The 13,855-nt window shown below is 48.5% G+C and overlaps 5 protein-coding genes across 5 annotated transcripts; 1 reads left to right on the top strand and 4 right to left on the bottom strand.

Annotated features, from left to right (window-relative positions):
• Positions 1–3,845: 3,845 nt before the first annotated feature.
• Positions 3,846–5,964, bottom strand: F4822DRAFT_258713 (Nitrilotriacetate monooxygenase component A/pristinamycin IIA synthase subunit A). Its single transcript, XM_051454540.1, has 8 exons — positions 5,664–5,964; positions 5,471–5,611; positions 5,209–5,413; positions 5,142–5,154; positions 5,024–5,083; positions 4,414–4,970; positions 4,178–4,355; positions 3,846–4,112 (listed from the first exon to the last, which is right to left on the bottom strand). Exons 1-8 carry the CDS (start codon positions 5,719–5,721, stop codon positions 3,888–3,890), a joined length of 1,437 nt encoding a protein of 478 aa, XP_051314584.1. The 5' UTR covers positions 5,722–5,964; the 3' UTR covers positions 3,846–3,887.
• F4822DRAFT_258823 (nitrilotriacetate monooxygenase component A) lies at positions 5,765–8,079 on the bottom strand. The gene is made up of 4 exons (XM_051454543.1): positions 7,756–8,079; positions 7,516–7,704; positions 7,203–7,450; positions 5,765–7,145 (listed from the first exon to the last, which is right to left on the bottom strand). The coding sequence occupies exons 1-4, from the start codon at positions 7,840–7,842 to the stop codon at positions 6,209–6,211; spliced, it is 1,461 nt and encodes a 486-aa protein (XP_051314583.1). The 5' UTR covers positions 7,843–8,079; the 3' UTR covers positions 5,765–6,208.
• A 237-nt stretch (positions 8,080–8,316) lies between these two features.
• F4822DRAFT_429426 (FAD/NAD(P)-binding domain-containing protein) lies at positions 8,317–10,212 on the top strand (the record flags this gene model as incomplete). Its single annotated transcript, XM_051461099.1, has 2 exons — positions 8,317–8,616; positions 8,671–10,212. 2 exons carry the CDS (start codon positions 8,317–8,319, stop codon positions 10,210–10,212), a joined length of 1,842 nt encoding a protein of 613 aa, XP_051314582.1.
• Positions 10,213–10,343: 131 nt separating this feature from the next.
• On the bottom strand, positions 10,344–11,529 carry F4822DRAFT_258795 (uncharacterized protein). The gene is made up of 2 exons (XM_051454542.1): positions 11,125–11,529; positions 10,344–11,062 (listed from the first exon to the last, which is right to left on the bottom strand). The coding sequence occupies exons 1-2, from the start codon at positions 11,187–11,189 to the stop codon at positions 10,573–10,575; spliced, it is 555 nt and encodes a 184-aa protein (XP_051314581.1). The 5' UTR covers positions 11,190–11,529; the 3' UTR covers positions 10,344–10,572.
• Positions 11,530–13,608, bottom strand: F4822DRAFT_258794 (uncharacterized protein). Its single transcript, XM_051454541.1, has 3 exons — positions 12,635–13,608; positions 12,121–12,441; positions 11,530–12,055 (listed from the first exon to the last, which is right to left on the bottom strand). The coding sequence occupies exons 1-3, from the start codon at positions 12,974–12,976 to the stop codon at positions 11,870–11,872; spliced, it is 849 nt and encodes a 282-aa protein (XP_051314580.1). The 5' UTR covers positions 12,977–13,608; the 3' UTR covers positions 11,530–11,869.
• Positions 13,609–13,855: the final 247 nt, after the last annotated feature.

The following is a 13,855-nucleotide window of genomic DNA, read 5'->3' as shown; positions in this document are numbered from 1 at the left end:
TGGACAAAGATGCACATGTAGACGCAGGCTGGAGTGTTCATCTCATTTCACCCCTCAATCTCACCATTCCATCTTATTTTCTTATCCCAAAACAGTTATGCAACGATTGACGACGCACCTAAGGTTGTAGACGAGGTTCCCCGTTTCCGAGAATAGACTGAAATTACTGATGACAGCGTTAGATTTTCTTACTCTTCGTCCCCTTATTTACATTACTTCCTTTCGCGATGTGTTGCTTTATTATTTACTTAATGTTACCGGGAAATGCTATTATTAGCAGGTGTCCGAGAGTTAGTGGGAGCAGAGGAACAAATTCGCATGAACTGCGATCGCTGGAACTATAGGCCAAGAGCTATAGCTCGGAGATTCGCGTTATGACGGAGAATACGGCAATTAGAAGCTTGGTAATTGACCTCTAACACGTGGGCCAAGGGTTCCTAAGAAGCTTGGGCTTATATCCGGCCAGCGCCGATAACATTCTCTATTGTTAAGTGCTTACACAAGCGACCGAGTACTAATTGCCATAACGGCAAGCATCTCTCTAGCTATGTTACTCCTTTTTTTCTTCCCCTTACAACTACTACCGGTCCTTATACCCCTTTAGGGCTGAATACGGAGGCTCCAATTGAAAGAGTAAAAAGGCTCGACGTTTTGACTGCCGAGGTAGGTAAATCCTCCCATGCATCCGCATTGAGACATGTCAGACGCATCCCTCAAAGGGATACAGATTCCTTCTGGGCTAGTCGCCGAAGCTCTTACTTCCCCAGCAGTGCTACATTGCCATACCTTACCTACCCGGTACCTAAACAGACGACGGCGAAGAAAACCCACATGGGAATATCTGACCTAGGGGTGATCAACGCGACTCTATTCCAAATCACACGATAGTTCCCCGACCACTTACAGCGCTCATTGTTCGTTTACAAGCGCCTCTTCGCAACATAGCCGCTGCACACGCAGCATTAGCGATGCATGATGACTCGCAGTAGCGGGCTTGGTTGACCATGACGACACGGTGTACATTTATACAGTACATACCTGCCTACCTACACTCGTACTTCGTACAGACATACATAACCCAGTATTCAGGAAGGACGATGCGCCGATCTGGACCGCATTCGGTAGACCTGGCTGATGCCCAAATCGATCAATTTTTCTTACCTGCAGAATCACATACACGTTCTCTGCCCCTTTCTTTATTTAGGTAGCGAGAAGGAGAGACGATATGTCACCTGTCATCATCGCGAAACGCTCTTGATCTAACGCTAGCTTAGGGGAAAGGTAGACGGATAGTTGCCGGGCGGCAGTCCAGTCAGTCGAGAGAAGGTGGTATCATTTATGTCTTCGCCGAACGCGCAAGCGCTACGGTAGTTAGGTGTGTAGATTGTGGGTGTTATGTATGTAGAAGAGTGGAGGGCCGGGCGGTCCTCAGGGCCACAGCTTTCACCGACGAGTTTTCGAGAATACCTACCTCCTACCTACCTAACCTACATACGTCCTGTCTGTATTCCCGGCCGCGTTGGTGGCTTTGTACGTATGTATGTATGTATGTGTATGTAGGTAACAACAAACAGGGCGCCTCCCCTTCCATTGTTACCATGACTCGACGCTCGACGCCAAACATTTGATGGAACGTTGAATTGCTATTCGCTCATCATCAATTCAACTCAACAGGACCGCGACGCGGCCACAGCCAAGCGGCCCGGTCTGAGCCCCTCATCATCCCCCCCTTCTTCTTTTTCGAAACCAGAAACACACACACCCACTGAGATGCTGCGCTGCGACGCTGTGGCGGCATGGGACGCTGTTGCTGACTGCATGTAGAGCAGCTTTCCGTTGATTCGACGACGACCCATTTCTCAACCATACAGATTCACCTATTGCCTACCCTACTTGAACGGCAAGAGAATGGGGCAGCCTAGGTGCGAACGCCTCACGGGCGCAGTAGCGCAAAAAAAATCAAATGTAGACCAAGGAAAAGCCAAGCTTTTCCCTACCCTTCTACTGCGTGCGCGGCTTAATAAGAGTAATATCTATGAAACACGGCGTACATAATATACAATGGGACGAATACTACCTCACCTACCTAGTTTTGCCTACATACATACATACGCACACCCACATACATGCTTCCTACATACGTACATACATAGTACATATAGGCAGACATGGGCCATTTGACGGGATCGGGGAAAAGGTGCTAGCTATAGGTAGCTTAGGTCTTATTGATTCGGCCGTTTCCGATCCGCCGCGGTGTGTATGGTGTGTGTCTGTGTGTATGCGTAGGTTAGGTAAACAGGCTGCTTACGGGTTGGCGAAGCTAGCGGGTGATCTGATTGATCGTCGGTAGTGCGTCAGTTAGTGACATTACGGGATTCGACTCGATAGGCTCGAAGATCACTTTTTTTCAGCAGGCCCATACAAGGTACCTACCTCATACGTCCCGTCTCTACTGGGTATCTGATGTACATACTATATAGCCAGCCAGTCAGCTGAGAGCAAATAATATAGTATGAGGAGGCTCAGCAGGTCTTGTTACATCGTCACCGTAGGGACGGGAACGTTCGCCCGACAACAAACTTGCAGCAACACCGCCTAGGTAATATGTCACTCAACAAAACGCACATACGCTCCGGAAATGCGACGATCCGGTTGTCTCTTGTTATATAGGAAATATCACGCAAAAACAAAATGAGTGAAAATGGTGGGCTTCGCCCAGCTCACTCAGCTGAGGGAGAATCCCTCAATCCTTCCTGCCCGATCCGGAAACCGCATCCTTTCCGAATCGGGTCTGCCGGGCGCAAAACGCGACAGAGAGAGGTAGGTGGAAATGGATGATGGGCTGTTAGCGCGGCAGGGCATGCAGGGCAAGCCAAGGCAGGGTAGGGTAGGGTAGGACATATATGGGATGGGCAGAAAACCAGGGCAGGGTTGAGCAGGGCAGCCACATGTTATACCCGCCGCATGACGATCCCACAATGCGGAGGCGTGTGGACAGCATACGTATAGGGCTAGTTTGGTGTGTAATAGTGTGTATAGTTTGCTGCCGCTGGTGCCAGGGATCTTTTGAGGGATATCGTTAGCGTCAGGGAAGTTTGTTGACGAAATGTGCTCATATGCATTGTTGTACATACATACTTGCACACATGGCACGTAGGAATGAGAAGATCCTGTCGTTCGTTTAAACCCTCCCTGGCACGCAGATACTTACCTAGGTCTCGGGCAACGTCAGCCGAAGCGAATCCTTCTAGGACGACATCACGAACGACAATCCGAATCGAGTTATGAACAACGAGGCCGGGGTTGGGACGTTGGGTTGGGTTTGATTGTTTCGTCATTTTTGTTTCTTAGGGCGTTTCGTCGTTGTTTCTATCTAATGTCCGGTGGAGGCATCTAGTGGTTCTGATTCATCTCCGTTCTGTTTGTTTTCGTCTCATCCTACGATCCTAATGTTGCCTCTAACTAGCCGTAGGTTCGTGTTTACCCCTGGTCGCGTCTTGAGGTTAGGTGCATCTGTCAAGGTCGACATTAAATGGTTGTATACGATTTGAACCCTTGGAATGTGTTTGTGTAACCGTTGGCGCGAATTGTATTCTACTGCTTAGGTGAGGCCTCGTGAGTTCATATCCGACAACCAGGTAAGGCATAGCATCCTATTGTTGCGAATGTGCGGAAGGGAGTGGGATACGAACCTGATCTACTCATGAATAACTAGACTTCGTTCTAGTTAACTGGTTAATACGTATAATACTTAGTACGAAATCCTACGATATTTGTTTTCTCCTGATTAGGCACTCAAGTAACCATCCTAGTTAACATAGCCTCAGGCAAATTGTAATCGATGATTGCGCATGTTTACCTGCTTCACGTATATTCAGGGGTTACTGCTAATCTTGTATCACATGGTCTTCTGGTGCTACACCTGCCTTCCACCTGTAAGAGGAAGCAACGTGCGAGTCGAGAGGGCCAGTCTGTCCTGGTTTTTGGTAGAAATTCTCTCTGTATGTACCTCCTGGCACTGCGTAGTCATCCCAGAACAGGCCCCGGCTGAGGAGCTCGGGGATCAGAAGTTCGATGATGTCTTTGAAGCTTTGAGGGAAGAGAGCGTATGCCTGTGATTTATGGTGAGATTATGTAACTGACCAAATAGTAGCGAAGCATTAACAGGGTTACTTACAAAGTTGAACCCGTCGACATCAGATTCATTAACCCAGCTCTCAAGCCCATCGGCTACTTGCGAGGGTGTCCCCACGAATAGGGGGCCATTGCCTCCGATAGCTATGTGCTCAGCGATTGTAAGTTTAGTCCACTTCGAGGTCCCTGGCGAGAATTTGGCGTAGCCTTCGACGGTAGATCTGGGGTAGACTGGGTTAATGCTAGAACGAATAGGGAGTTGCATCTGATCATGCTTACCGCACAGCATTGCTCTCAACATGTCTCAATTCCTCTTCATCACCATACTGATCTAGGTCGATGCCAGTCCAGCCACCAAACAAGCTAAGGGCTCCCTCGTGTGAAGCATATTTCTTGTAGTCGGCTAGCTTGGCTTGAGCTTCCTCCTCTGTGGGCCCTAGAATCGCTGTTACTAGTGCTAGGACCTTGATATCGGTAGGATCCCGTCCAAATTGTGTCTTAGCGATTTCACGAACTTCCGCGATACTCTTCGCTATGACCTCTGGCGCGTGGGCCGACACGAAGATAGCTTCAGCATGCTGGGCGGCGAATTGCTTTCCCGCACGAGATGTGCCCGCCTGAAGGACAAGGGGCGTACGCTGGGGGCTGGGTTGGCAAATATGGGGTCCAGGCACCTTAAAGTACTTGCCCTCGTGGTTGATTGGTCTTACTAGATCTGGTTGGGTGTAGATACCTGATTTGCGATCTAGCTTCACGGCATCGTCCCGCCAAGAGGACTCTAGAAGCTTGTAGATAACCTTAACGTACTCCTCGGCCTGTGCGTAGCGTTCGTCGTGCTATTTGTAACCTAATTAGAGCCATGAATTTCTCACGAGGCATCCTCACCCACTTTTGGCTGTTCTATTAAGCCCATATTCCTCGCCGCTGAGTCAAGGTAACTCGTAACAATCTAAGTAGCCGTTCAGCTCAGTATCCCTCAGTACGGTTTGACGGAATTTTTATCTAACATTCCAACCTAGTCTACACAAGATTAGTGTATACCTAAGCCATACAATACCATGAGGATAAACTCACCTTCCCTTACTTAAGTGGTCAACCGTCGATAAACGCCTTGCGAAGTGAAAGGGTTGTTCGTAGGTAGTCGACGCCGTGACGCCGAAACCTATACTCTCGGTTGCCGCCGCCATAGCGGCAATAACTGTTAGGGGCTCATTCACCGGCCATTGGGTCCCTGTGACCTTTGCGGGATCTAATGTCTTGGTATATACGTCGTATCCTCCTAAAGTCTGTGATTAGCGACGATGCTCATATAAAGCAATTTTATGATTAATCAAACCCAGGACGTCGGCAATGAAAATGCCATGGAATTTGGCCTTTTCGAGCAACTTCGCCAGCTCGACCCAATGAGATACTTCATTAAAACGCCAGGACTCATCATCTGGGTGCCTCCAGAGACCGGGGGACTGATGCCCACTGCCTATAATTCGGTATAAGCCAGCAGATTCTATGTTTTAATGTATGGGACATACACATCATCACGAAGGCATTGAGCACAAGGCTCTTCTTAGTGGCTCCGTTGCTACTCATTTTGACGCTATGAATACCGTTCAATGCACAAGTTTCAAAATGCTGTTGATATTCCGGCCTATTTGTTCGAAGGCATTTACGTAGCTTAATTGTTGCATCATTGCAGTATCGGGACTAGACTATCCAATCGACAATGGCCTCCGACTGCCGGCGCTTTCGCCCGCCCGATTGCAAGCTATCGCCATACGATGCCGTACCTAGGTAGTGATTCGTATGGTTTGGTATTGCGGCTTGCTTGGCTACGATCACGCAAGATGAGGAACCCAATCACGCCATAGGGCATGGGCGGGGTTCCCCAATATAGGTTGCACGCCATAGTCGTCATACTCCGGTGAAAGGAGGCGTCGAAGCAAGGTGGGGGCAACATTAATTGAGTGTGTGTGTAACGTACGATGAGTGTTTTGCGGTCGCATCCTGAGAAATGACCCCTTTGTGGTTTGTTGATCTAACCGTCCTAGTGACTATAATGACAGATCTTGTATGACACCTAATTGTCTCCATTCTTGGTAGGAACTTCCTCTTCATATGGCGGATCCTCCTGGTATCGATCATATTTGTACGCAGACCCAGGGTGGTCTTCCCTGAGTCCACGTTGCCCCTTTCCGTATACCCTCTCCCTAGCAGTAAGCTTCTCCCCTTCTTCCGGTGGGTCTGGGTAAATCCCCCGACGTCGCAACTCAGGAATCAAGAGCTCAACTACATCCTCAAACGAGCCGGGGGTAGTCACATAGCCAAGGTTGAACCCATCCACATCTGCCTCTCGGACCCAACGTTCCAGCTCGTCGGCTACAGTCTGGGGACTCCCGATACTAATTGGACCAAGACCTCCAATGAATGCTTTTTGAGCTATCACACGAGGCGTCCATTTCGGTATGCTCTCACTTGTAGTAGTAAATGAGTCTAAGATGCTGCGTACTTTATGAGCCTCCAGCGAATCCGCTGCGGTGATCTCTTGATCCAAGGGGATCTTAGATAAGTCAATTCCAGTCCACCCACTAACCAAGACAAGGCCACCGACGACCGAGCCGTATTTCTGGAGTTCCTCATACTTCGCGCGTGCTTCTTCATCGGTACGCCCAATAATAGGGGTATGGGTTGAAAAGAACTTGAGTGAGCTCGGATCCCTACCCTTAGAAGCGGCTAACTCTCGGATCTTGGCAATCTTGGGCCGAAGAACAGAAGGTGAGTGAGAGGACACGAAAATTGCCTCCGCGTGTGTAGCAGCAAACTCGGAACCTGCGGGTGAAGTTCCAGCTTGAAATAAGAAAGGAGTCCGCTGAGGAGTCGGGTCGACGATGTGACGTGAGTTGAGTGTGAAATACTTCCCCTTGTGGTTAATTGTACGGATCTTGTCTGGATCCGCATAGCTGTCGTTCTCCGGATCAGGGGATATGGCATCATCGGCCCATGAGCCCTCCCAAAGCCTAGAAATACGTGTTAACCCTCATCGAATTTGGCAATTTTTGACTGTAAAGACTTACTTGTATAGGACTCTCAAATACTCATCGGCTTGGCGATAACGCTCGTCGTGCTCAATGGGATTATCGAGGCCGATAGCTTTAAACGCCGCCTTCTTCCATGAGGTGACAATATTCCAACCGAATCGACCCCCAGTGAAGTGATCCAAGGTCGAAAATCGCTTTGCTAATAGAAAAGGGGGTTCAAAGGATGTCGAAGCAGTGATGGCAAATGACAAGTTCTTTGTCACAGCTGCCATTGCCGCGATCGGCTATTGCCCAAAACTTGGGTTTTAGTCCCGCTCAACAAGACGAAAACTCATTTTGGAGAACATACGATAGTTGGGTCGGTCATTGGCCATTGAGCAGCTCGTCTGATGCAGTTATCTAAGCTTCCCTCATAGGTGTCATAGCCTCCATATGTATCAGCAAGGAATAGAGCGTTGAATCCTCCCTTATCCAGCAGTTTCGCGAGCTCTATCCAATACTCAAGATTGCGCTTCGTTGCTGATTTATCGACGGGATTCTTATAAATTATTAGCTAAGTATATGTCTATACATAGGACTGAATACTTACCTTCCATTGGCCGGGAGAGAGGTGACCAACAGTTGACATATCAAATGCATTCAGCAAAATCTGTTTCTTTCCCTCTGAAGAAGCCATCTTGAGATCGAATTCACAGTTGATTTCTTAGTTGACTTGGCTCTGTATGACTTCTCTTAGGAATTCGGCGAAGTAACCATAAATCGTATCACATGGGTTCAACCCGCAATCATATAGTATCAATTCCCACATCGGTACCTATGTAGCTTTATCATATCACGACATTTGTCTAGTCTCGATGTGACAATGCTAGCTGGAATGCGATGTTAACCGCGAGCTTGATTGCTACCCGGACGTCCTATCGCGGAGGTGCAAAGAGGCGGGGGCTATTGCGTGCTTCGCCTATTGTAGACGTGGTAGGTGGACAACACGGCATTAGTCAAATCATAACGCGTTTAATGATAACTTCAGTCTAGCGGCTATAAGATTGGTTCTGGCCGGGTATCAAAGAAAATGAATAGACATAGAAACTTATTTGGTTGAAGTTTTGTCATTTGTACTGAACGAAGGTGGCTAAGCAAGCCTCTTGCCAATATGACTATCGACGGCTCGGAGCAGACCAGTGCCTCAACCATACCAGAAAAACCAACAAATGGTGTGCAGGTACCGGTAGTTGAGAATGTTAAGAAGACAATCGAGCCGCTACTCAAGGAGCCACAGAAGTCCGGCTACCCGAGGTCAACCCTTAAACTAGAGCAGCGACACATAGACGAGCCAAGAGAGTTAAGAGTTGCCGTCATTGGTGCAGGACTTTCTGGAGTCTTAGCTGGGATTCTTCTTCCTGCGAAGGTTCCGAATCTTAAGCTGACAATATTCGAGAAGAATGCCGACGTGGTGAGTGGGGATGTAGAGAAGCCTAACAGGTGTACTTCTACTAACTAGTAACAGGGCGGTACATGGTTTGAGAATATATATCCAGGTGTGAGATGCGATGTGCCAGCACATGTGTACCAAACCAGCTTTGCGCCGAATGTCAACTGGTCAGAGCAGTTCGCACAGGGCCGTGAGATTAGGGATTATTGGCAAGGACTCGCTCGAAAATATGATGTGTACCAATACCTCAAATTCTCTCGGAAGGTGGAAGAATTACGTTGGGACGAGAAGAAATACATATGGACCGTAAAAACTCAGGACGTTAAAACGGGGGAGGCCTTTGGTGAAGAGTTCGATTTCGTACTGACGGCCCACGGTCGTTTTAATGCTTGGAAGCTGCCCGACTATCCCGGAATCAACGACTCCAAGGGCTTACTTCGGCATGCTTCCAACTGGGACCCCAACTTTGATCCTACCGGGAAGCGGGTTGCGATCATAGGCAATGGAGCAAGCGGTCTCCAGCTCACTGCTAATATCCAAAAACGTGTGCAGCATCTAGATGTTTATGCTCGGAATAGGACGTGGGTCGCGGCGTCTTTCGCCGGCGACGAGACTTCCATTGAGCCTATCCCCATATCTTCCGAGCTCCAAGAATCTTTCAAGGACCCGGCCAACTATGTTAAATTTCGAAAGGAGTTGGAATCCAAATATTGGAGAGGATTCTCTAGTTGGCTTAAGGGATCCGAGTTGAACGAGAAGTCTCGGCAAGAATTTATTGAGATTTCTAAGAAGCGTTTGGCTAAGAAGCCTGAACTTCTCGAAAGCATTATTCCCGACTTCTCACCTCACTGTCGACGACTTACTCCTGGACCTGGTTACTTTGAGGCTATTACGGAGGACAATGTTGAGTATATCCAGACACACATAAAACGTTTCACTGAAACCGGTATCGAGACTGTCGACGGTAAACACCGTGAGGTCGACGCCATTTACTGTGCCACGGGAGCCAATGTCGATATGGTCCCTCCATTCGGTATTTGGGCACACGGCAAGAACCTCTCCGAGCTTTGGCAACAAAACGGCGAGTATGGCTTCCCATACACATACCTCGGTGTCGCAACACCCGGTTTCCCCAATTTAGGTTTTATTCATGGACCTCACGGGTCTGGCCGTTCGGGGACCGTCCCGCATAGCGTGGAGGTCCAGGTCACGTTCTGGGCGAAGCTATTACGCAAGTTCGGTCGCGAGGGCATCAAGACGATCCAGCCGTCGCGTAAGGCCGCTGATGACTTTGTGGATTATTCGGATGCTTTCTTCGAGACCACTGTGTTATCCGAGAACTGCAGCTCTTGGTATAATAGTGGTCGACCCGGAAGCAGGATACATGGTCTCTGGCCCGGGAGCGCAACGCATGTAACAATTATCTATCGCGATCCGCGTTGGGAGGATTGGGAGTACGAATATCTCGGGGAGAGCGGGAATGGGTTGGCTTGGTACTTCGGTCTCGGAAATACTAAGAAAGAACAGGATCTTAGCGTTGACATTACGCCGTACATTCGCGACCCAGCTACTATCGACTTAAGGGATGTACATGAAAGTTGGTGGGACTTACCTTGAAGTGATTAAATCTAAAAGGGCTCCTGAGTTATGTCCGTACAATATTAGCTACCTAGGTAGCATACATGGCTTATTCGCTGTTAGCAAGTGCTTAACATGCTGAGTTGTTTAGGGGAAGATAGAGGTAGCTATTATCGGAAGAGTACCTAGCACGCAAAAACGCCACCAAATCATTGCTTTTTCAGCTGGAGCCATCGCTAAGATGAAATATTCCTACCCTAATCAAATACAACCAACTCTTGAAATAATGACCGTTAATCAGTTTCGAATATTGTGAAGCTAATACACCAATTACTTGATTTAAATCATGAGAAAATCCCATTGCTTCTCTCTTTAGATTTGAACCAAGAGTTGAACGGGTCACAATGCCGCATTGCGATCCGAGTGCCCCAAATCCCGTACCTCATGCTCGTCCGGACCATCATGTCTACGCCCAAACCATCTGGCCATCCTCGACCTTGAATCTCGATTCTGCGGTGTCTCTGTTGACGGCTCATTCTGCTGGACGGCTCGTCGAAAGGGATTAAATCCTCCGAAGCGACGGTAGAGGAAGATTAATCGCCATATTGCGAAGAGGCCAACCAAAACACCCAACACAATGCCCACAATCGCGCCCCCGTCACCGTTGCGATGGGAATCGGAGTCGGAGCGGGGTTCGTTAGAGGCGGACGATTCTGGTCTCGCTACTTCGAAGGTATGGGATATATCGTAAGGAGTGGATTGCAATAACGAGGTGAGTATTGCTTCTGTAGACGACCCTATAGAGCTAGTTTCGTCCAATACTCGGTTTGTCGCGAGAGGTGCCATGGTAAGAAGCTTTTCGGATATGATACAATGGAAAGAGGAATAACTGAACGCATATAGTCAATTGATCTCTAGTCGAGTACATTTTCACCTTTTAATACCATCTACCATTTACTGAAAAAGGCAGGATGCATCCACGCCGCTTCAATCCATCCACGATAGCGCAGTGTCATAATTCACTCACTCGCCCGATTCCCAAGGCTGTTCAGTGAGCCTCGTTCGTATACGCGAAAAAGTGTCGGCATCTTCGAAATGAGCATCAGTAATGCACATGGATGCGACCGACCGAACTGGAAGCTCCGAATAGTAAATCGCAGCCTTTTCTAGAACGAGTTGGAGAAGGACAAAGCCAACGACTTTCAGCTCTTCGGAGACATATCATTGACTTGCAGGAGTCGCGTGTTCGCCAGGGGTCGGGTTAACTTATTATGTTGGTTCTAACTCGTCTGCGCCGTACGGATCGCGATCCGATGAAGAAAAATGCGTTATTTCTTGGTACCTGGTCCTGATGATCCAGCCCCGAATTGAGGCTGTCACGATACCAGAAAATCTACCATGCAATCGAAAACAAACAAATAAACGGAAACTCGTAATTCTATAGGGTATAATGACTAATTCGAAATCCTGAATAATGATCTTCTACTAAGTAACAATTACAAAAGCCTCAAACCCCTCGGGCAAACGCCGACGAAAAAGATCCGGCCACGATAGCCTATCGCGGTTGTCCCGAGGATATACTGACGAAAAGAACATTCCATGGAGGGGAAAGGCGTGAATCGAGCCTTTAGTGTAGTGTACCGACTCTTTCTCAACAAAACCCCAACGACATCGCGCCGCCACCAGACAAAGCAATCTAAGCTCCAGCACCACCGCCAGCACCCGCCGCGCTCGAATTCCTCGCCCGCCTCTCACGATCCCAAATCTTAAGCGCCGTGGCGACAGCCATAATAGCCCAGCGTTCGCCCAGGACGCCATTCGCGCCGCTACCGAGGAATTGGAACTTGAACACTTTCGTCAAGCTACCGCTGGCCCAAGCCCACTATAGCAGCGCCAGTTAGAAAATCATTATTCGGTTAAACAATCGAGGAGGGGGGCATCGCATACCACAGCAACAACCTCCTTCCCATCACTCGACGAAGCCCCTCCACCTACAAACTTCCCACTCCCCCCTCCCACAACCCCACTCGGCGCATCCGTCGACAAGCGCAGCAACTTCCATCCCGAACTACGTCCTCCAAGCGACGCAACCGCAGACCCAGATGTATGGCGCCATTCAAAAGCCTCACGACGGTTGCCCGAACCAGCTTCAACGCTAAACGTATACGCCGGATGTCCGAAGCCGCCCGTCGACTCCAGCCGCTCGGTCTTGGCTTGTGTCCCTGACCCCGGAAGCACGGGGAGTGTGATTGTTGCGGAGTTGCTCCACTGTGACTTGTTAGTATGTGTATAGCACTTCCGATATATTAGAAGGTAAGAGTTAGGCAAGGTAGGCAATGTAAGCAAGAGCAAACATCCCGGTAGTATTAGTTCTTGGCTCCGGGACGGGCCGAAAGTCTAATCCTATATTAAGGACGGGAGGAGGGTGGAATGAAAGTCAAGTAGGTAGGTAAGTACTCACACTGTCTCTTTCCACCCCTGCAAGCGGTGGCCGATTATCACTCGGTCCATTATGCAACACGACATCCGGCTGCCCCGACCATCCGCTATGTAGGGAAACGGCGTACAATGGAGTCGACTGGTGCTCGCCGATCATGTACTTACGCTGTCCGAAGCTCGATTCATTGTACATGCTAAACGCGGGCGGGAACTGACGTGGGATATTCTTCTGCCGCGGCTGTTGTTGCGGTTGCGTACTAGGACCAGCTTCTACAGCAGCCTGTGGTGAGTACGGAGGGGGCGGGTCGTTTGGTTGATCCTGATGATTCTCTCCTTTTTTCTCGTCTTGGAAATGGGGTGCCATGGTTGCAAGTTTGAGTTTGGAGGCTCTTTCGCGTTATGATGCTGGTATAGGTGAAAATGGTAATGCTAGCATGGAGATCGGAGATCGAAGGATCGAGGGGATGGAGGCGAGTATATGTGTACTTGGTTATTTATACCTGTATGTGATATGTGATAGGCTGACATGTACAACACAGGGTATCAACCTATTAAAGTACCCAGGTAAATAATTAGGAGGTAGTATTAACATTTGAATCTTCAATAGAAAGAAAAGATACAAGACAAATGGCGATAGCTCCTCCTTATTTACTTTCTCGTTTTTACTTAAAAGGTAGTATAGCACACTTTCAAATCGCTAAACGAGCTAAGCCTCGACCGTAGCGTAGGAATCGATCATTCCACACATAGCGACCGACGATCCTAACTATGACGCTTGTAACGGGCCATGCTATGCAAACAAGGCAAGCTCAGCCAACGAGAAATCGACAATGCTAGAGCTAGCTGAGGCTGATTCGTCTAGGTCGAGTGCACTACCCTTCCAAATTGGGATATTTATAGGAACCATCACTAGTGAATGTCGATTTTGTATATAAAAGGTCCCATTCCTTATTGATAAAGAGAATTAATGTTTTTTTTTATCTTTCAACTTCAACCTATGAGATGAGTTTTGGTTTATACCTAGGTACTTTCAAAATCCTTATTCAACCCGATAGCCCTAGAAACATCATCAACCTTGCATGGATGTAAGAACGGCATCCCTGGAAGAAATTACGTCATGTTACATTTGAACGATGCGCCAAGGGGGGCTGATGTAGAACAGCCCTTACGGAAGATGGAACATGTGCCTCCCTACACTGTTCATATGGATAGACATATGCTGAACTTTAAGGGGTTTCAAAAC

This window comes from Hypoxylon trugodes (genome assembly GCF_022578975.1).
Source record: "Hypoxylon trugodes strain CBS 135444 unplaced genomic scaffold F4822scaffold_5, whole genome shotgun sequence".
In the NCBI taxonomy this organism is placed as follows: domain Eukaryota; kingdom Fungi; phylum Ascomycota; class Sordariomycetes; order Xylariales; family Hypoxylaceae; genus Hypoxylon; species Hypoxylon trugodes.
This window is presented reverse-complemented; position numbering and strand designations above follow the sequence as displayed.